At 50.7% G+C, this 13985-nt stretch overlaps 1 protein-coding gene across 5 annotated transcripts in view; it reads right to left on the bottom strand.

Annotated features, from left to right (window-relative positions):
• The window catches only part of MYO18B (myosin XVIIIB), a 300037-nt gene that overhangs the window by 260123 nt on the left and 25929 nt on the right, over positions 1-13985 (bottom strand). For all 5 annotated transcript variants that reach the window (XM_033233057.1, XM_033233058.1, XM_033233055.1 and 2 more), the window contains 6 exons: positions 12645-13958; positions 11899-11965; positions 11040-11152; positions 9553-9729; positions 4000-4198; positions 852-994 (listed from right to left, as the gene is read on the bottom strand). In XM_033233057.1, coding sequence (XP_033088948.1) covers positions 852-994; positions 4000-4198; positions 9553-9729; positions 11040-11152; positions 11899-11965; positions 12645-13958 — 2013 coding nt within the window. The remainder of the gene's footprint in view (positions 1-851; positions 995-3999; positions 4199-9552; positions 9730-11039; positions 11153-11898; positions 11966-12644; positions 13959-13985) is intronic.

Below are 13985 nucleotides of genomic sequence, written 5' to 3'. Positions count from 1 at the left end.
CAGGACCAGGACAGGAAAGGGACTTATTTGGCGTGGAGGGGTTTTCTTTGAGTCTGGATATTATACCAGTTCCACTTTACAAACAACTCTTCTAATAACCTAATCCTATTTTCTGTTCAAACAGGAAGTTTGAGGGAGACGGGAAGGGGTGCGGGTGATTTTGGAGATGGGAACAAACAGGTCACGTGTTCATCACATACAGACTGTTGTGGAAGGCTGGCGAGTGTCTGTTTCATTTCAACTTGCGCTTTTAAGACCCGGCTAATGAGAGGCTGAATTCTGTATTTGCTCATGAATATTTCATCCCCCTGGGAGTCCGAAGCACAGACGGGCTGGCTTGCTCCAGAAGGGATGCTCCAGGGCACCGAGTGAGGTGGGGAGCAACTGGCCCCAGTTAGGGGATCCATGACCATTTCATTATTTATTATTATTATTATTATTATTATTACTGTTTTTTTTTTTGAGATGGAGTTTCCTTCTTGTTGCCCAGGCTGGAGTGCAATGGCACGATCTCGGCTCACTGCAACCTCCGCCTCCTGGGTTCAAGCAATTCTCCTGCCTCAGCCTCCTGAGTAGCTGAGATTACAGGCACCTGCCACCATGCCCGGCTAATTTTTGTATTTTAGTAGAAACAGGGTTTCACCATGTTGGTCAGGCTGGTCTCAAACTCCTGACCTTGGGTGATCCACCCGCCTCGGCCTCCCAAAGTGCTGGGATTACAGGCATGAGCCACCACCATGACCATTTCAGACACATCCTAGAGTCCCAGCTGGAGGCATGGGCTCTACTGAGTGGGGCTAGAGACACAGCAGCCTCAAGGGCCCCCTTGCACATCCCCCCAGAGGCCTCACCTGGAGCTGAGCAGCCGTGATGCGGCCTGTAGCATTGAAGTCCAGCGACATCACCATGGAGAACCGGGTGGCACTGCAGCTGTGAGCCATGGACACAGAGCCGAAGGCCCGGAGGACAGTGAAGGTGGCTCGGATCTTCTCCACTGTTGGGGGCAGCATAGGGCCACATGTCACTGATGGACCGGGAGCTGCCACTCCCACCTCGCACAGGTCCACCTTTTCCATGGCCCCTGCTTGGGCCAGTCCTCATCTTGGCCTCAGCCCCCTGTGGGCTTCCTGTGAGCCTCCTGCCACACACTCCCTGCCCAACCCAACTATAAACCACATACATTTCACTGAGCACCCATTGCTGGACTGACCATGTACTACCAGCCCTGGTGTAGGGGAAACAAGACTCAATCTAGAAGGGCAAGGGATAGGCACAATCTGGGTAACAGAGGCTGCCCTAGGGCTTCCCAGACATAATGGAGCCTAGGAAGAGGTGAGGATAACATTCTGGGGCCTGCACTCACAGCTTAGAAGCAGGCTTGCAAAGCCCTATAATCTCCCCACTATTATTCATTGCATACCTACAACACAACAAGCACTGTGCTAAGCACCTGGATACAGCCTGACCTGACTTCCACCCTCAGACACATGCAAGTCACAGCACAACTACGTTCTGAGAGACTGTGCCTCTTCCCACTGTATCTCCAGTTTCTAGCATGAGCCAGATGTAAAGTAGGTGTTCAGCAAAGTATTGGAATAATCCTAGTGGAGAAGCAGTATAGCCAAGCGGTTAGAAGAGACTGAGGATCTTCCCTTTGCTGGTTACCTGATTTGGGGCAAATTAACTAGTTAATTATTAATTATTTATAATTAATTAATTAATAATCAACCAATTAATTGACTAATTAAATCTAATCCTCATGTGGCTGTCATGACGACCAAAAGTTTTGGGGTTTTTTGTTTTTGTTTTTGCTTTTGAGACAGAGTCTTGCTCTGTCGCCCAGGCTGGAGTGCAGGGCAGTGGCAGTTCACGCCATTCTCCTGCCTCAGCCTCCACAGCAGCTGGGACTGCAGGCGCCCGCCACCACGCCTAGCTAATTTTTTTGTATTTTTAGCAGAGACGGGGTTTCACCACGTTAGCCATGATGGTCTCGATTTCCTGACCTTGTGATCCACCCACCTCAGCCTCCCAAAGTGCTGGGATTACAGGCGTGAGCCACCACGCCTGGCCGAGGACCAAAAGATTTAATAATGTTACATGCTTAGAAAATATTCCAAAGGTGGAACTGTTATTATTATAGTTATTATTATTAGAAACACAATATTGCCTGCATCATGTATTCTCAATGGGAGGATATTGTCCCTGAGATGAGTAAAAACTGATTCTTAGAAGTGGTGGTAAAAAGAAATTTGTACAAAAAAAAATTTATACAAAAAATTAAATACAAAAAATATTTGTATAAATATATTTTATATTTTATATATGTATAAATATAAAACATTTATACAAAAATATTTTATGTATAAAACACAAATATACATAAAGGAATATATGGCTTATCTGTGGTATTAACATTTCACCATAGGGGAAATGATTAAGGGGAATAAATGTCTTAAAAGGCTTTTCAGAGTGTGCAACAATGAAAAAAAGCTGAGAACAGTGCCACAATGGTGAGAGCTCTACAGCCAGTAGGCCAGGGTTTGAATCTCAGCCCTAAGAGAATTTGCTGTGTGACATCAGGCAAGCTGAATCTCAATGCCTTCAGTCTACAAAATGTAAATAATAGTATCTACCTTATAGGACTGCTTTAGATTTAAAAAAAAAAAAAAAAAAGTTGAGGCCGGGCACAATGACTCGCACCTGTAATCCCAGCGCTTTGGAAGGCCGAGGTGGGTGGATCGCTTGAGCCCAGGGGTTCTAAACCAGCCTGGACAACATGCTGAAACCCCCATCTCTACAAAAAAAAAAAAAAAAAAAATAGCCAACAGTGGTGGCATGTACCTGTAGTCCCAGCTACTCAGGAGACTGAGGTGGGAGGATCACTTGAGCCTAGGAGGTCAAGGTTGCTGTTGAGCTGAGATCACACCACTGCACCCCAGCCTGAGTGACAGAGTGAGACCCTGTCTCAATAATAATAATAATAATAATAAAGTTAGAATAAAGTTAGTATCCTTGGAATTGGACTTAGTATGTTAGGTTTCAGCAAGCATTTACTATGATCATTATTAATATCGTAGTTGTTATTACGAATTGGTATTCTTTTTTTTTTTTTTTTTTGAGACAGAGTCTCGCTGTCTCCTAGGCTGGAGTGCAGTGTCGCTGTCTCTGCTCACTGCAAGCTCCGCCTCCCGGGTTTACGCCATTCTCCTGCTTCAGCCTCCTGAGTAGCTGGGACTTTAGGTGCCCACCACCACACCCGGCTAATTTTTTGTATTTTTATAGAGACGGGGTTTCACCATGTTAGCCAGGATGGTCTCGATCTCCTGACCTCGTGATCCGCCTACCTTGGCCTCCCAAAGTGCCGGATTGCAGGCGTGAGCCACCACGTCCGGCCAATTGGTATTCTTCTTTTAAGGCTCAGGTCAAATATCACATCCTGGAAAAAGCCCTCCTGCAGCCCTCCTCTACACTCCCTGAGTTTCTTCCCTAGCCTGCTCTGCCAGCACTTTTTGAAGAACACTCAAGTTTGAACGTAGGTACAGTTCAATTTCCACTCCGGCTATTAGCTTCTCATGAGTGTAGACTCTGCCCTTGAATCTTCACTCTTCGAGTCCTCTGTTCAGTTCAGCAGGTTGTGCACTGCCCAAAGACACCACATCCCCGGGGTGCCTCAATCACATCGCACTCTCCTAGGTTTGTGTACGTATATTAGGATGATTTCCCAGCAGATGGCAGTCAAGTATTCGGTTCTAACAATGTCCATGTATGATGACAATTCTGCAAACAGCCATCAATGTCTTGAGGAAGGAGTATCTTATTCTAATTTCAACAAATATATCCCAATGACCTAGGGATAGCCCTCCCCAGCAGCAAGCATGGGGTCTGCATGTATCTGGTGCTCAGTGAATGCTAGCTGAATGAATATAAGAAAGAGCAGCTCAGCACCCCCTTCCAGCTCTCCCCGTCTTGATGCTACATGTCACCTAGAGACCACTGTACCTGAGACCTTGCCATCCATGCTGCCTGCCGTCCCCACCAGGTGTTCCAGGACCTGCTCACAGCAGGCAGTCTTCCCAGCCCCACTCCGGCCCAGGGCCACAATACTCTGGTCTCTCCGCTGGTTCAGCAGCGCCCAGTATGCCCGCTGGGCCATGGAGCCAATGTGGGCGGGCAGGCCATCCCAGCGGCCCTTGGGCACCTGCAGGAAGATCACAGGTGTCAGCCATTCCATCCAGCCATTGCCTAGGGAGCATTCTAAAACAGTGCCCCTCGCCAGGTCCAGGGTCCAGATCTGCGTCCCTGCCTCCCTTCCTACTCTATTGTGAGGAGCCAAGCCTGTGTGTCTAGTTCTGCCCCTGGCTCCCTGTGAGTCCTTGGACAACCCATGCCTGTTTTCTGAGCCTAGGTCTCCTCTTTAGTTAGTTAGAGGCCTGAATGAGAGCTACACTCGTCCATGAGATTCATCTCACTGGTTACTCAAAGCATCGAATAGTATCTGCCTGAAGCGAGGCAGCTGGATCAAGGGTATAATTATCCATTACGATTAGTGATGTCTGCCATGGACACAGGGAACGGCACACGGGGGAATTAGTGGTATGTGTGCTACATATTTGCTGTAACAGATTTAGGTGATATCTGAAATCATATGTGCTTCATCCACTCATTCATACTTCATTCAGTAAAATAATCCATTAGTGTCTACTATGCAGCAGGCACTCGGGCACAGCATGACACAAATGGATAAAGGAAATTCTAGCCAATTGCAAATAGATACCATTATATGCCTATTACAATGGCTGAAAAAACATTTAATAGTCACTACCAAGTTTGCTGAAGATGAGAAGCGACTGGAATTCTCATACAATGCTAATGGGAATGCTGAATGATGCAGCCACTATGGAAAACAGCCTGGCAGTGTCTTCTACAGTGAGATGCACACTCATTACCCCTCTCCACAACCCCACAACCCCTCTACAGGTGTTTACCCTAAAGAAATAATGTATGTTCACAAAAAAATCCCTCTATGTCATTGGTTATATTGACTATATATTCAAAATCACCAAAAACTAAAACAACACAAATGTCCTTCAACTAGTGAACTAGGATAATCACCCATCTTGGTTGTTTTTTTGTTTTTTGTTTTTGTTTTCAGATGGAGTTTTGCTCTCTGTTGCCCAGGCTGGAGTGCCATGGCGCGATCTCGGCTCACTGCAAACTCCACCTCCCAGGTTCAAGCGATTCTCCTGCCTCAGCCTCCTGAGTAGCTGGGCTTAAGGCGTGCACAACCATGCCTGGCTAATTTTTGTATTTTTAGTAGAAATGGGGTTTCACCATGTTAGCCAGGCTTGTCTCGATCTCCTGACCTCAGGTGATCTGCCAGCCTCAGCCTCCCAAATTGCTATCCTGGTTTTAGCATTGAAAGTCTCATGTCCCAGAAAACGTTTTAGTCCCGGGAAAACCAGGACAAGTGGTCATCCTATGAACAAATAAGTACAGTAGTGCATCAGTGAAATAAAATACAGGAACAAACTGTGGATAAATAAAACCACACGGGAGAATCTCCAATGCATTGTGTGGCCTGCAAGACGCCAATTCAAAAGGTTACATACCGTACAATGCCATTTATATGTTTTTTTTTTTTTTTTTTTTGAAAAAGGCAAAACTATAGGGACAAAAAAAAAAAAACAGATCAGTGTCTACCAGGGGTAGAACTTGGGGCTGAGTTGACCACAGAGGGGCCCAGAGAACTTTTGGGGGTGACGGGAACTGTCGTGTAATTGATTGCTTGAAGCAGCTACACAACTATACACCTTAGTCAAAAATGCACAGAACTGGGCACTAAAAAGGTGAACTGGACTATAACGTAAATTACACGTCAGTAAACCTGATTTTTTTTTAGTCTCTGCTTGGTGGAGCTTGCCTTCTGGTGGGAAGACAGAGATGATCGACGAAAGATGTAATTCAGTTGTAGTGAACAGGAAGCATTTGAAAGCCACAAGGCTGGATGAGATCACCGAGGAAGAGTGTGGGGACGGAGCACCCTGACAGGGACAGGTCAGGGAGACCACAAGGAAGACTGACTGAGCGGCCAATGGGCCGGAAGGAAAACCAGGAAAGCGGAGTCTTAGAGCCGAGGAAGGGTGTGTTTCCAGGAAGAGGGAGGGAAATGCTGCTGAGTTCAGTAAGAGGAGACCAGAGACTTGACATTGGATTTGGCAGCAAGGGAAGAGGGCGGGAGGTTACTGTGAGGTCAGTGGAGAGACACCAAAAGGAACAAGAGGAATGGGCCCTGCTGCAGGAGGATGTCCGAAGCCCAGGATACTGAGGGTGCCCGCTGGGTTCGGCAAGGCACCATCTGCCCTCCCTAGCACAGTCCCTTGGCCAAACTAGGGGCACAAACCCCGGTATGATGGCCCTCTCCTCAGTCTGGGTGCCCAGCTTGGGGCTGGGGCTATCCCCAATCCACTGTTGGCTTTTCCTGCTCCAAGCCCCTGAGGAACAGTCATGAGTCCCTATCCCGATGCCAGATATAGGGCTCAGCAGGACCCTAATGCAGGCAAAGCGGGGATATGCCCCCACACTGGCTGGACACAGCCTTACGGCGTAAGGCAAGCAGAGGGTCCTGGAGTCTGAGTCCTAGAGCCATCCCCCAGTCTGGAAAAACTAAAGTTCAAGGAACGGGCAGTCCCATCCATCAGCCCGGTCAGGTCCACTGCCTGGAGGGAGAAGGAAGAATTTTGCACAGCCAGGTTCCTGAAGGCACTCATACATGTGTGCACACACACGTGCCTTCGCATCTGTGTACATGTGCCCTTGCATACATGCACAAAAGTGTGCTTGTAGGCACATGCACACAACAGTTGCCGAGGGCTCTACACGCAGAGATGGGACCCACCTATACCCACGTGGTCACACCCATGCTGAAAGTCATGCTCTTATTCACCAAGATCTGCACGCCCCCGGGCACACACCCAGACCCCACAGTGAGAGAGGCCCCCAGTGTGGCCCAGACCCCACCTAGCCCAGCCTCAAGGTGGTCTCAGCCTCACCGCAAGCCTGTGCTCCCACCTGGTGGCCATTTGGGGAATCAGAGGTTGATCCAGCCTAAGGACAGGAGATGGTTTGAGTGTGGGAGGCTGGAAGACTTGAGGGAAGCGTGGGGACCAGTGCCACACCCCACCCCAGGGTTAGGAAGGGAGGTAGGGGATCTGCCTTCAGGGTGTGTACCAATGCCTGCACCTTTTAGCACTTTCGCCTAAGTTCCGATGCCTCGGTCCAGGATGGCCAATGAGGGCCTGCTTGCTATCTGGGCCTATAAAAATGTCCCTTCCAGGGATTTCCAGGGAGCCAGAGAAGTCACTCGGCAATTCAGACAGCTCAGAGGCTTTGGGATGCAGGAACAGAAGCCTAAGCACTCACCACAAGGATGGGAGAGGGCAGGTGCCAAGCTCTGGCCCACCCAGAGCTTCTGAGGTCCTCCCAGGGCCCTTGACCATGGACAGCTGTGATGGGAGAGCCGCTAGGAGTGACTGAAGGGGTGGCGTGGGTCACTCTAGAGGAGAAAAATCTTGGAGAGAGGGGTACAGGGCCACTATATCCCCTTTAATGGATTTAGCATTTCTCAGGGACTAGGGATGGGTTTGTTCCACAGGGCCCCAAAGGCTAAGATGTGGCTTTTCACCCCCAACTGGCAGAGGAGAACATGGAAACCAGAAGAAGTATCATGATCTTTCCTGGACACCAGGTGTCCTAGGGGCTTGTGACTTCCCATTGAGTCTCCAGAACAGCACGCAGGTAAGATGTCTCACCTCTGACAGGCCTCCCTGCCTCCACTGAGCCTCTTCCCATCTGTCCTCTACCCAGCAGCCAAAGGCATCCGTTTACAACCTAAGTCACAGCATGTCATTGCTCTGCTAAAAACCCCAGTAGGGGCCGGGCGCGGTGGCTCAAGCCTGTAATCCCAGCACTTTGGGAGGCCGAGACGGGCGGATCACAAGGTCAGGAGATCGAGACCATCCTGGCTAACACGGTGAAACCCCGTCTCTACTAAAAACTACAAAAAACTAGCCGGGCGAGGTGGCGGGCGCCTGTAGTCCCAGCTACTCGGGAGGCTGAGGCAGGAGAATGGCGTAAACCCGGGAGGCGGAGCTTGCAGTGAGCTGAGATCCGGCCACTGCACTCCAGCCCGGGCGACAGAGCGAGACTCCGTCTCAAAAAAAAAAAAAAAAACCCCAGTAGGGACTCTCTGTAAGCCTACTCTGGCTGGGGAGGCGGCCCAGTTCATAAAAAATAAAAATCGGCCAGGCACGGTGGCTCACGCCTGTAATCCCAGCACTTTGGGAGGCCAAGGCGGGTGGATCACAATGTCAGGAGATTGAGACCATCCTGGCTAACACGGTGAAACCCTGTCTCTACTAAAACTAGAAAAATTAGCCGGGAGCAGTGGCGGGCGCCTGTAGTCCCAGATACTCGGGAGGCTGAGGCAGGAGAATGGCGGGAACCCGGGAGGCGGAGCTTGCAGTGAGCTGAGATCGCGCCACTGCACTCCAGCCTGGGCGACAGAGCGAGATTCCGTCTCAAAAGTAAGTAAGTAAGTAAGTAAGTAAATATCCACAGTAGCTGCCATCCCACTCAGAGTAAAAGCCAGAATCATTATCCTGAGAACTGACCCGGCCCTGTCCTGGCTTTTCCCAACCTCTCCCACCTCTTCCTCCACTCATCTGCTCGGGCCACTCTTATCTTTATTGTTGATGGTCTGTCTTTTCCTCCTAGAACAGCAACTCCACAAGGGCAGGCTTGCTCGCCCGGCATCTTCCCTGCTGTTCTTTGTGCCTGGTTCGGTAGAAGCGCCTCAATCAATAGCTCAATCATTATGGATTGAACGAATGAAGGAGCCGCGCTTCAGTGACTCGGCTGAGGTGCCTCGTGCGTCCACAAGGTGGCGCTTGGAGATTGCCTTTGCTCTTGTCGGTCTCAACAAAAATCTGCCGTTTCTACACTAGAGATGAAAAAAACTAAAGCACAACTGAAGCTTCTGTTTCCCCGTTGATGTGGGTGCTCAGGACTCCCGAGAGTTCAGCAAGAGCATACAGGAGCCCGGTGCCCTGGGTTTTCTCCCAGCTCCTCTGCTTGCTAGACCTGAGAGTTTAGCCTACGGCTGGCCCAGCCGGCTCTTCTCATCTTTGTAAAATGGGCTAATCACAGTACCTGTGTTTTCAGGTGGGTATGTGAGAATGAACTGAATTAATTAATACACGGTGCATGAGGCAGTGTCTGGTAGAGTTCATACTCATTCAGTATATTCTTTCGTTATTCTTGTGATATTTAATGCTGCTGTTTCTGTCCTAATGGTGACTGATCTTTCCACCGAGGGAATGGGGGAATCTCATGGTCCACGCCACAGGATGCCCACAATGCCGTGAGAAAGACGCTGCTTGCAGACAGGTAGACTGGGGACTCTCATGGTTCTGCTGTCACCTCAGATGCAGAGGGATCGCCCCAGACCCTCCTGCCCTCAGCTCCCCAGCCCTGCCCCCCATGGTTCCACCTCACCTTCCCTGCAGACGGCACCGAGGGCCCCCGGGGCTGAAGGACGATCAGATCAGGTCCCGTGCAGGTGTGCGGCCGCTGAGCCCTGTAGCGCTGCAGAAGCGTGTTCAGGACACTGGATTCGTTGACACTGACGAGAGAGGCCAGGTCCTCGGCCTGGTCCAGCTCAGGGGGGTTGGCCTGTGAAACAGTCACAAAGAGTCTCCTCTGGCCTCCTGGGCCCCCAACACACACACACACACACACACACACACACACACACACACAGCCCTCCTTTTGAGAGCTATGTGCCAAAGACCAGAACAGAGCACAGGGACTCTGCACAGGAAGTGATGAAGCCCTGCGAATAAAATAGGGCCATCCCTTCTCCTTGTCCTCTGTGCAACCTGTGAGGCAACCCCTCTTTGCTGTGGTCCTGCACTTGGTGCACCATGAGGGCAGACGCTCCCAAGGCAGACTTGACAAAATTCAAAGCACTTTCTGAATCTCAAACACCACAAAAAGACAGGTGATGCTCCAGTGTGTGCGAGCATTCACTGCCATTTCCTTCTCTTCTGGGTCTTATGGAGAAGCTGTCAATATGCTCCGTGATACCCAGGAGAGGAGGCCAATGGCCAAACCGCCTTACTGGTCTCATAGCCCATCATGCACTGATTCCTAGGAAACCATCCAAACCCTTAGAAGCAAGGGGTGTGTGAAGCTGCTTCTGAAACATCTATTCTAAGAGGCGTCCTATCATTCTCTCCAGCTTCAGGGAGTTTTCTGAACCTAGTAGTCTCGGGTTTGGGCCAAGCTTGAGCCCTCTCATGGATCAGCCTTTCTTGTAAGGCCACTGAGCCTTTGTAAACGCCCAGCGTGGGAGAGGAAGCCTGAGGTTGGCAGAGGAGGAGCAGAAAGGAATGCAAATGAGCAAGGAGGAAAACTCCTTCTAAATTATCAGGCTGTGAGGAGGTGGAAAGGGCATGATAGAACCTTTTTTTTCTATCATTACACTATGATTTGTCCTCAAAAGGATTTATGGTGCACAACAAAAAATGTATTCAAAACAATTTAAAGAGCAAAGCTGAAAGAAAGTTTGATGCCAAAATATAGGCCACTGGAACCTATGCTGTGGTTAAGGGCAAGCAGCAAATTTGGCTCTGAGTTCCCTGGCAGCCAGAGTGAAAACAGAAACATGCTCTGTAGTATGATTTGCAATATGTATAAAATTAAAAGCAGTCATTTTTTGGGGTCCATCAGAAGAACTCCCAGTTCCAAGACCTGACAAACATGTCCCTTGATGTGTCCTCATTAAGAGAAACCACAGGAAAGGGTGAATGATCCCCTAACAGTATCCCTCCAGCAAAGCAATGAGTTCAGTGGGGTTCTTTGCTATAACTCCTTACAGGGCATCAAGCCAAAATGGTATTGGTAGTCAGGTACAAGGAAACCTCTTGCAGGGCTGGGGAAAGAGGGTATGGAGCTGGGGGGCAGCGGGACAGGGGACTCACCCGATGGACATGCTCCTCATCCACCTCAGTGATACTTTTGTCAGCATCAATGCAAAGTCTCACCCTTCCTGCTGGCAGGTCTGCTGTTCCCTCATCTGGCTTTAGCACCGTAGCTGGTTGGACATCCCAGAGAGAGAAGGGGAAAGGGGAGGAGATGGGAGGGGAAGAGGGGAAAGAGGCGAGGGCAGGAGATAAGAGAGGCTCTAAGCCGGGCCAGCAAGCTTGGGAGGAGGCTTGGGACAGGTCAGAAAGAGGCTACATCTTCTCCATTTGGGGTCTATTCACTTGGAGCTTTCTGAGTTGTGACCCCAAATCCCTTAAGGTCAGGCTCAGTCTGACTCACCTTAGGCTTTTACCAGCTGTCACAGTGCCAGACACAGAGTAGGCACCCAGACAGTTGGGTACACTGACCTATCTCATACACAGACCTGGAATGGCAGATGATGGCATACAAGCTGCCATTTCCCCCTCCAGTGCCCATGGCAGACATCACTAATCAACCACTCTTCCCAGCCATGTTCAGACTGGGACTCAAAATCACTTCTCAGTAGAGTGCAGTGATCAGCCACAACCAATCGACAAAAGTAGACTTATGAGATCAAATCTATTGGGCCACTTGTACCTGACTCTGGGTTCCTTCAAGAACACCATAGAAAGCAAGCATGCGTGTTGCATTAATGGGTTTCAGTAAGTAAATAACTCATTGTCAAGACGCAAATGCCTTTGAAAGACAGTCTCCACTGCTCCTCTCCCCTCCTGACACTCAAAGTGTAATCAGGACCTAGAACATATGGCTGGCGGCAGTAGGGGGCACAAGAGAAGACTCAGACCCTCCAAAGGTGCTAACACCCCTACTTACCAAGAGTAAATCCGTCCTTCTGAGCCAGCCAGACTTTCTCTGCCTCATACCATCTGTCCTCAGGAGCCTGAGAACCAAGATCACATAAATTAAACCAGCAAATGGCACCACTGCCCACCTTCCACAGGGGTTTCCCACAGTGTGGTCTGGGGCCATCCAAATCAGAATCTCCTGGGGGAGAACGGGAGAGGGAGTGTGCTTATTTAAATGCAGATTCCCGTTGGAACCAAGGAAGTGGAGTTTGCAGTGAGTTGAGATCACACCACCGCACCCTAGCCTGGGTGACAGAGCAAGACTCCATCTCAAATAAATAAATAAATAAATAAATGCAGATTCCTGGCCCCCACTCCTGGTCTTTGTAAAGAGACTCCATGGCTAGCCCCAGCAATCTGCATTTTTAACAATCTGCTTTTATGCCATTCCAAGTTTGAAAGCTGTGGTGTGACATCATAAGCAAGCTCTACCATGTCAGCCATGAGGAGACACCTCACGTTTTGGGGACCTTCCCTCACTCCGTGGGGAGTGCCACTCCAGGGCAGGTGCAATGGAAACTTCAAGACTTCTGCTCATGAAGGAAGTGCTCGTCCCCTCCTCTGGGTGCCTCGCAGTTCCAGCCACCCCTCTCCAATTCCCTGCCCACCGCCCGTCCACCCCTTGCCCATCCCTGGGGACAGATCTTTCCCATCCCTCCATCTCTGAGGGGGCCTGTCTGCCCCTCCCCGCTCCCAGGGCCGCAGCCCCCTCACCTGCTCTGAGTTTCTGCTCTGGCCTCCTTTGCCCGCCTCCTGGGGGGCTGGCCCATCTTGGTTCTCCTTCTGTATCCGAGGCCTTTCCGCATCCTTCTCCAGAGCAGGCTGACTGGGTCCTTCCAGCTCTGTGTCCAGGGCACCAGACCCAACATCTTCTCTTGAGCAGGGCCCCTCTGCTTCCTGACCACTTCTTCCTGACCAGCCTCCCTTCCCAGCAGCCACTGGTGACTCCACCATCGTGCTCACCTCCTTTGGGGCTTCACAGCCCTTCTCCGTCTGACTCCGAGCTTCGCCTGCCTTCCCGGACTTACCCTGGGGTTGCCCTATCTTTTCCTTCTTATCCCAGGACTCACCTGCCTTCCCAGTCCTGCTCCGAAGCTCACCTGCTTTCCCCCCCGTTCTCAGATCGTCCCCCAACTCACCCTGCGTTTGGCTTTTCTTCTCTGTCTGGGTCTGAGGCTCACCTGTCTTCTCTGCCTTACTTAAGAGCACCCCTTCTTTGTCCTTCTTATTCTGGGGACCATCCCACTTACTCCTTCTTCCCAGGAAACCTCCCCACTTTCTCCCAGGGATTTGGGGCCCTATGTGCTTCCCTTCACTCCCTACGTTCTTAGAGACATTCTCCTTTTCCACCGGGCTTGTGGGCTCCCCTCCCTCCTTCTCTGCTTTCCCTGGTCGCACCCCCTCGCTGGGCCCTTGGGCTTGGGGCCTGGTCCCCTGCCTGTCTTTGCCCTGGGGCTCAGCCTCTTTCAGCTCTTTGGTTTTGGGGGTCCCACCCCCCTTCCCCACTATGCTTTGACCCTTCTCGCCTTTTCTCAGTGCCACAGTTCCTTGGCCTGCGTCCCCAAGACCCCCAGTCCGGGTCTTCTCAGCTTTCGGGGCCAAGATCTCAGTGCTGGCCTGGGGGCCACAAGGAGCCCTAGAGGTCTCCCCTTTCCTTTCCTTTCCAGTATCTGTGACTGGGGGAGGAGTCTTGCAAGGGGACGTGTCATGGGGATGAGTCCTCTCTGGCTTGGCTGAGTCCAGGTCCAGCTTGGCCACCATCAACAACACATCACCCCTCCTCATGCCCCTCTTGAAGGGGAGGGTCTTTTTGGCCGGTGTTGTAGTGGAGCCCAGTTCCTGGGCCTTCTCACCATTGATGCTGGTCATCCGCTCAGGGTCGGGGCTGCCGGTCCCCTCGCTTTCCTTGCTCAGAATGTCTGAGCTCCCAGGAGAGCTTGACTGGTTGTCCTGAGAGATCTGCTGGCTTCCAGATCTGGTGCCACTGCTGGACTTGCTGTTGGGTTCACTGATGGAAATTTCTGGGGTCTAGGAGAGAGAACACAACCATGCCTA

Source organism: Trachypithecus francoisi, unplaced genomic scaffold (assembly GCF_009764315.1).
Source record: "Trachypithecus francoisi isolate TF-2019V2 unplaced genomic scaffold, Tfra_2.0 Lachesis_group14, whole genome shotgun sequence".
In the NCBI taxonomy this organism is placed as follows: domain Eukaryota; kingdom Metazoa; phylum Chordata; class Mammalia; order Primates; family Cercopithecidae; genus Trachypithecus; species Trachypithecus francoisi.
Note: the sequence above shows the minus strand (reverse complement) of the source record. Positions and strands in the feature narration are given on the sequence as shown.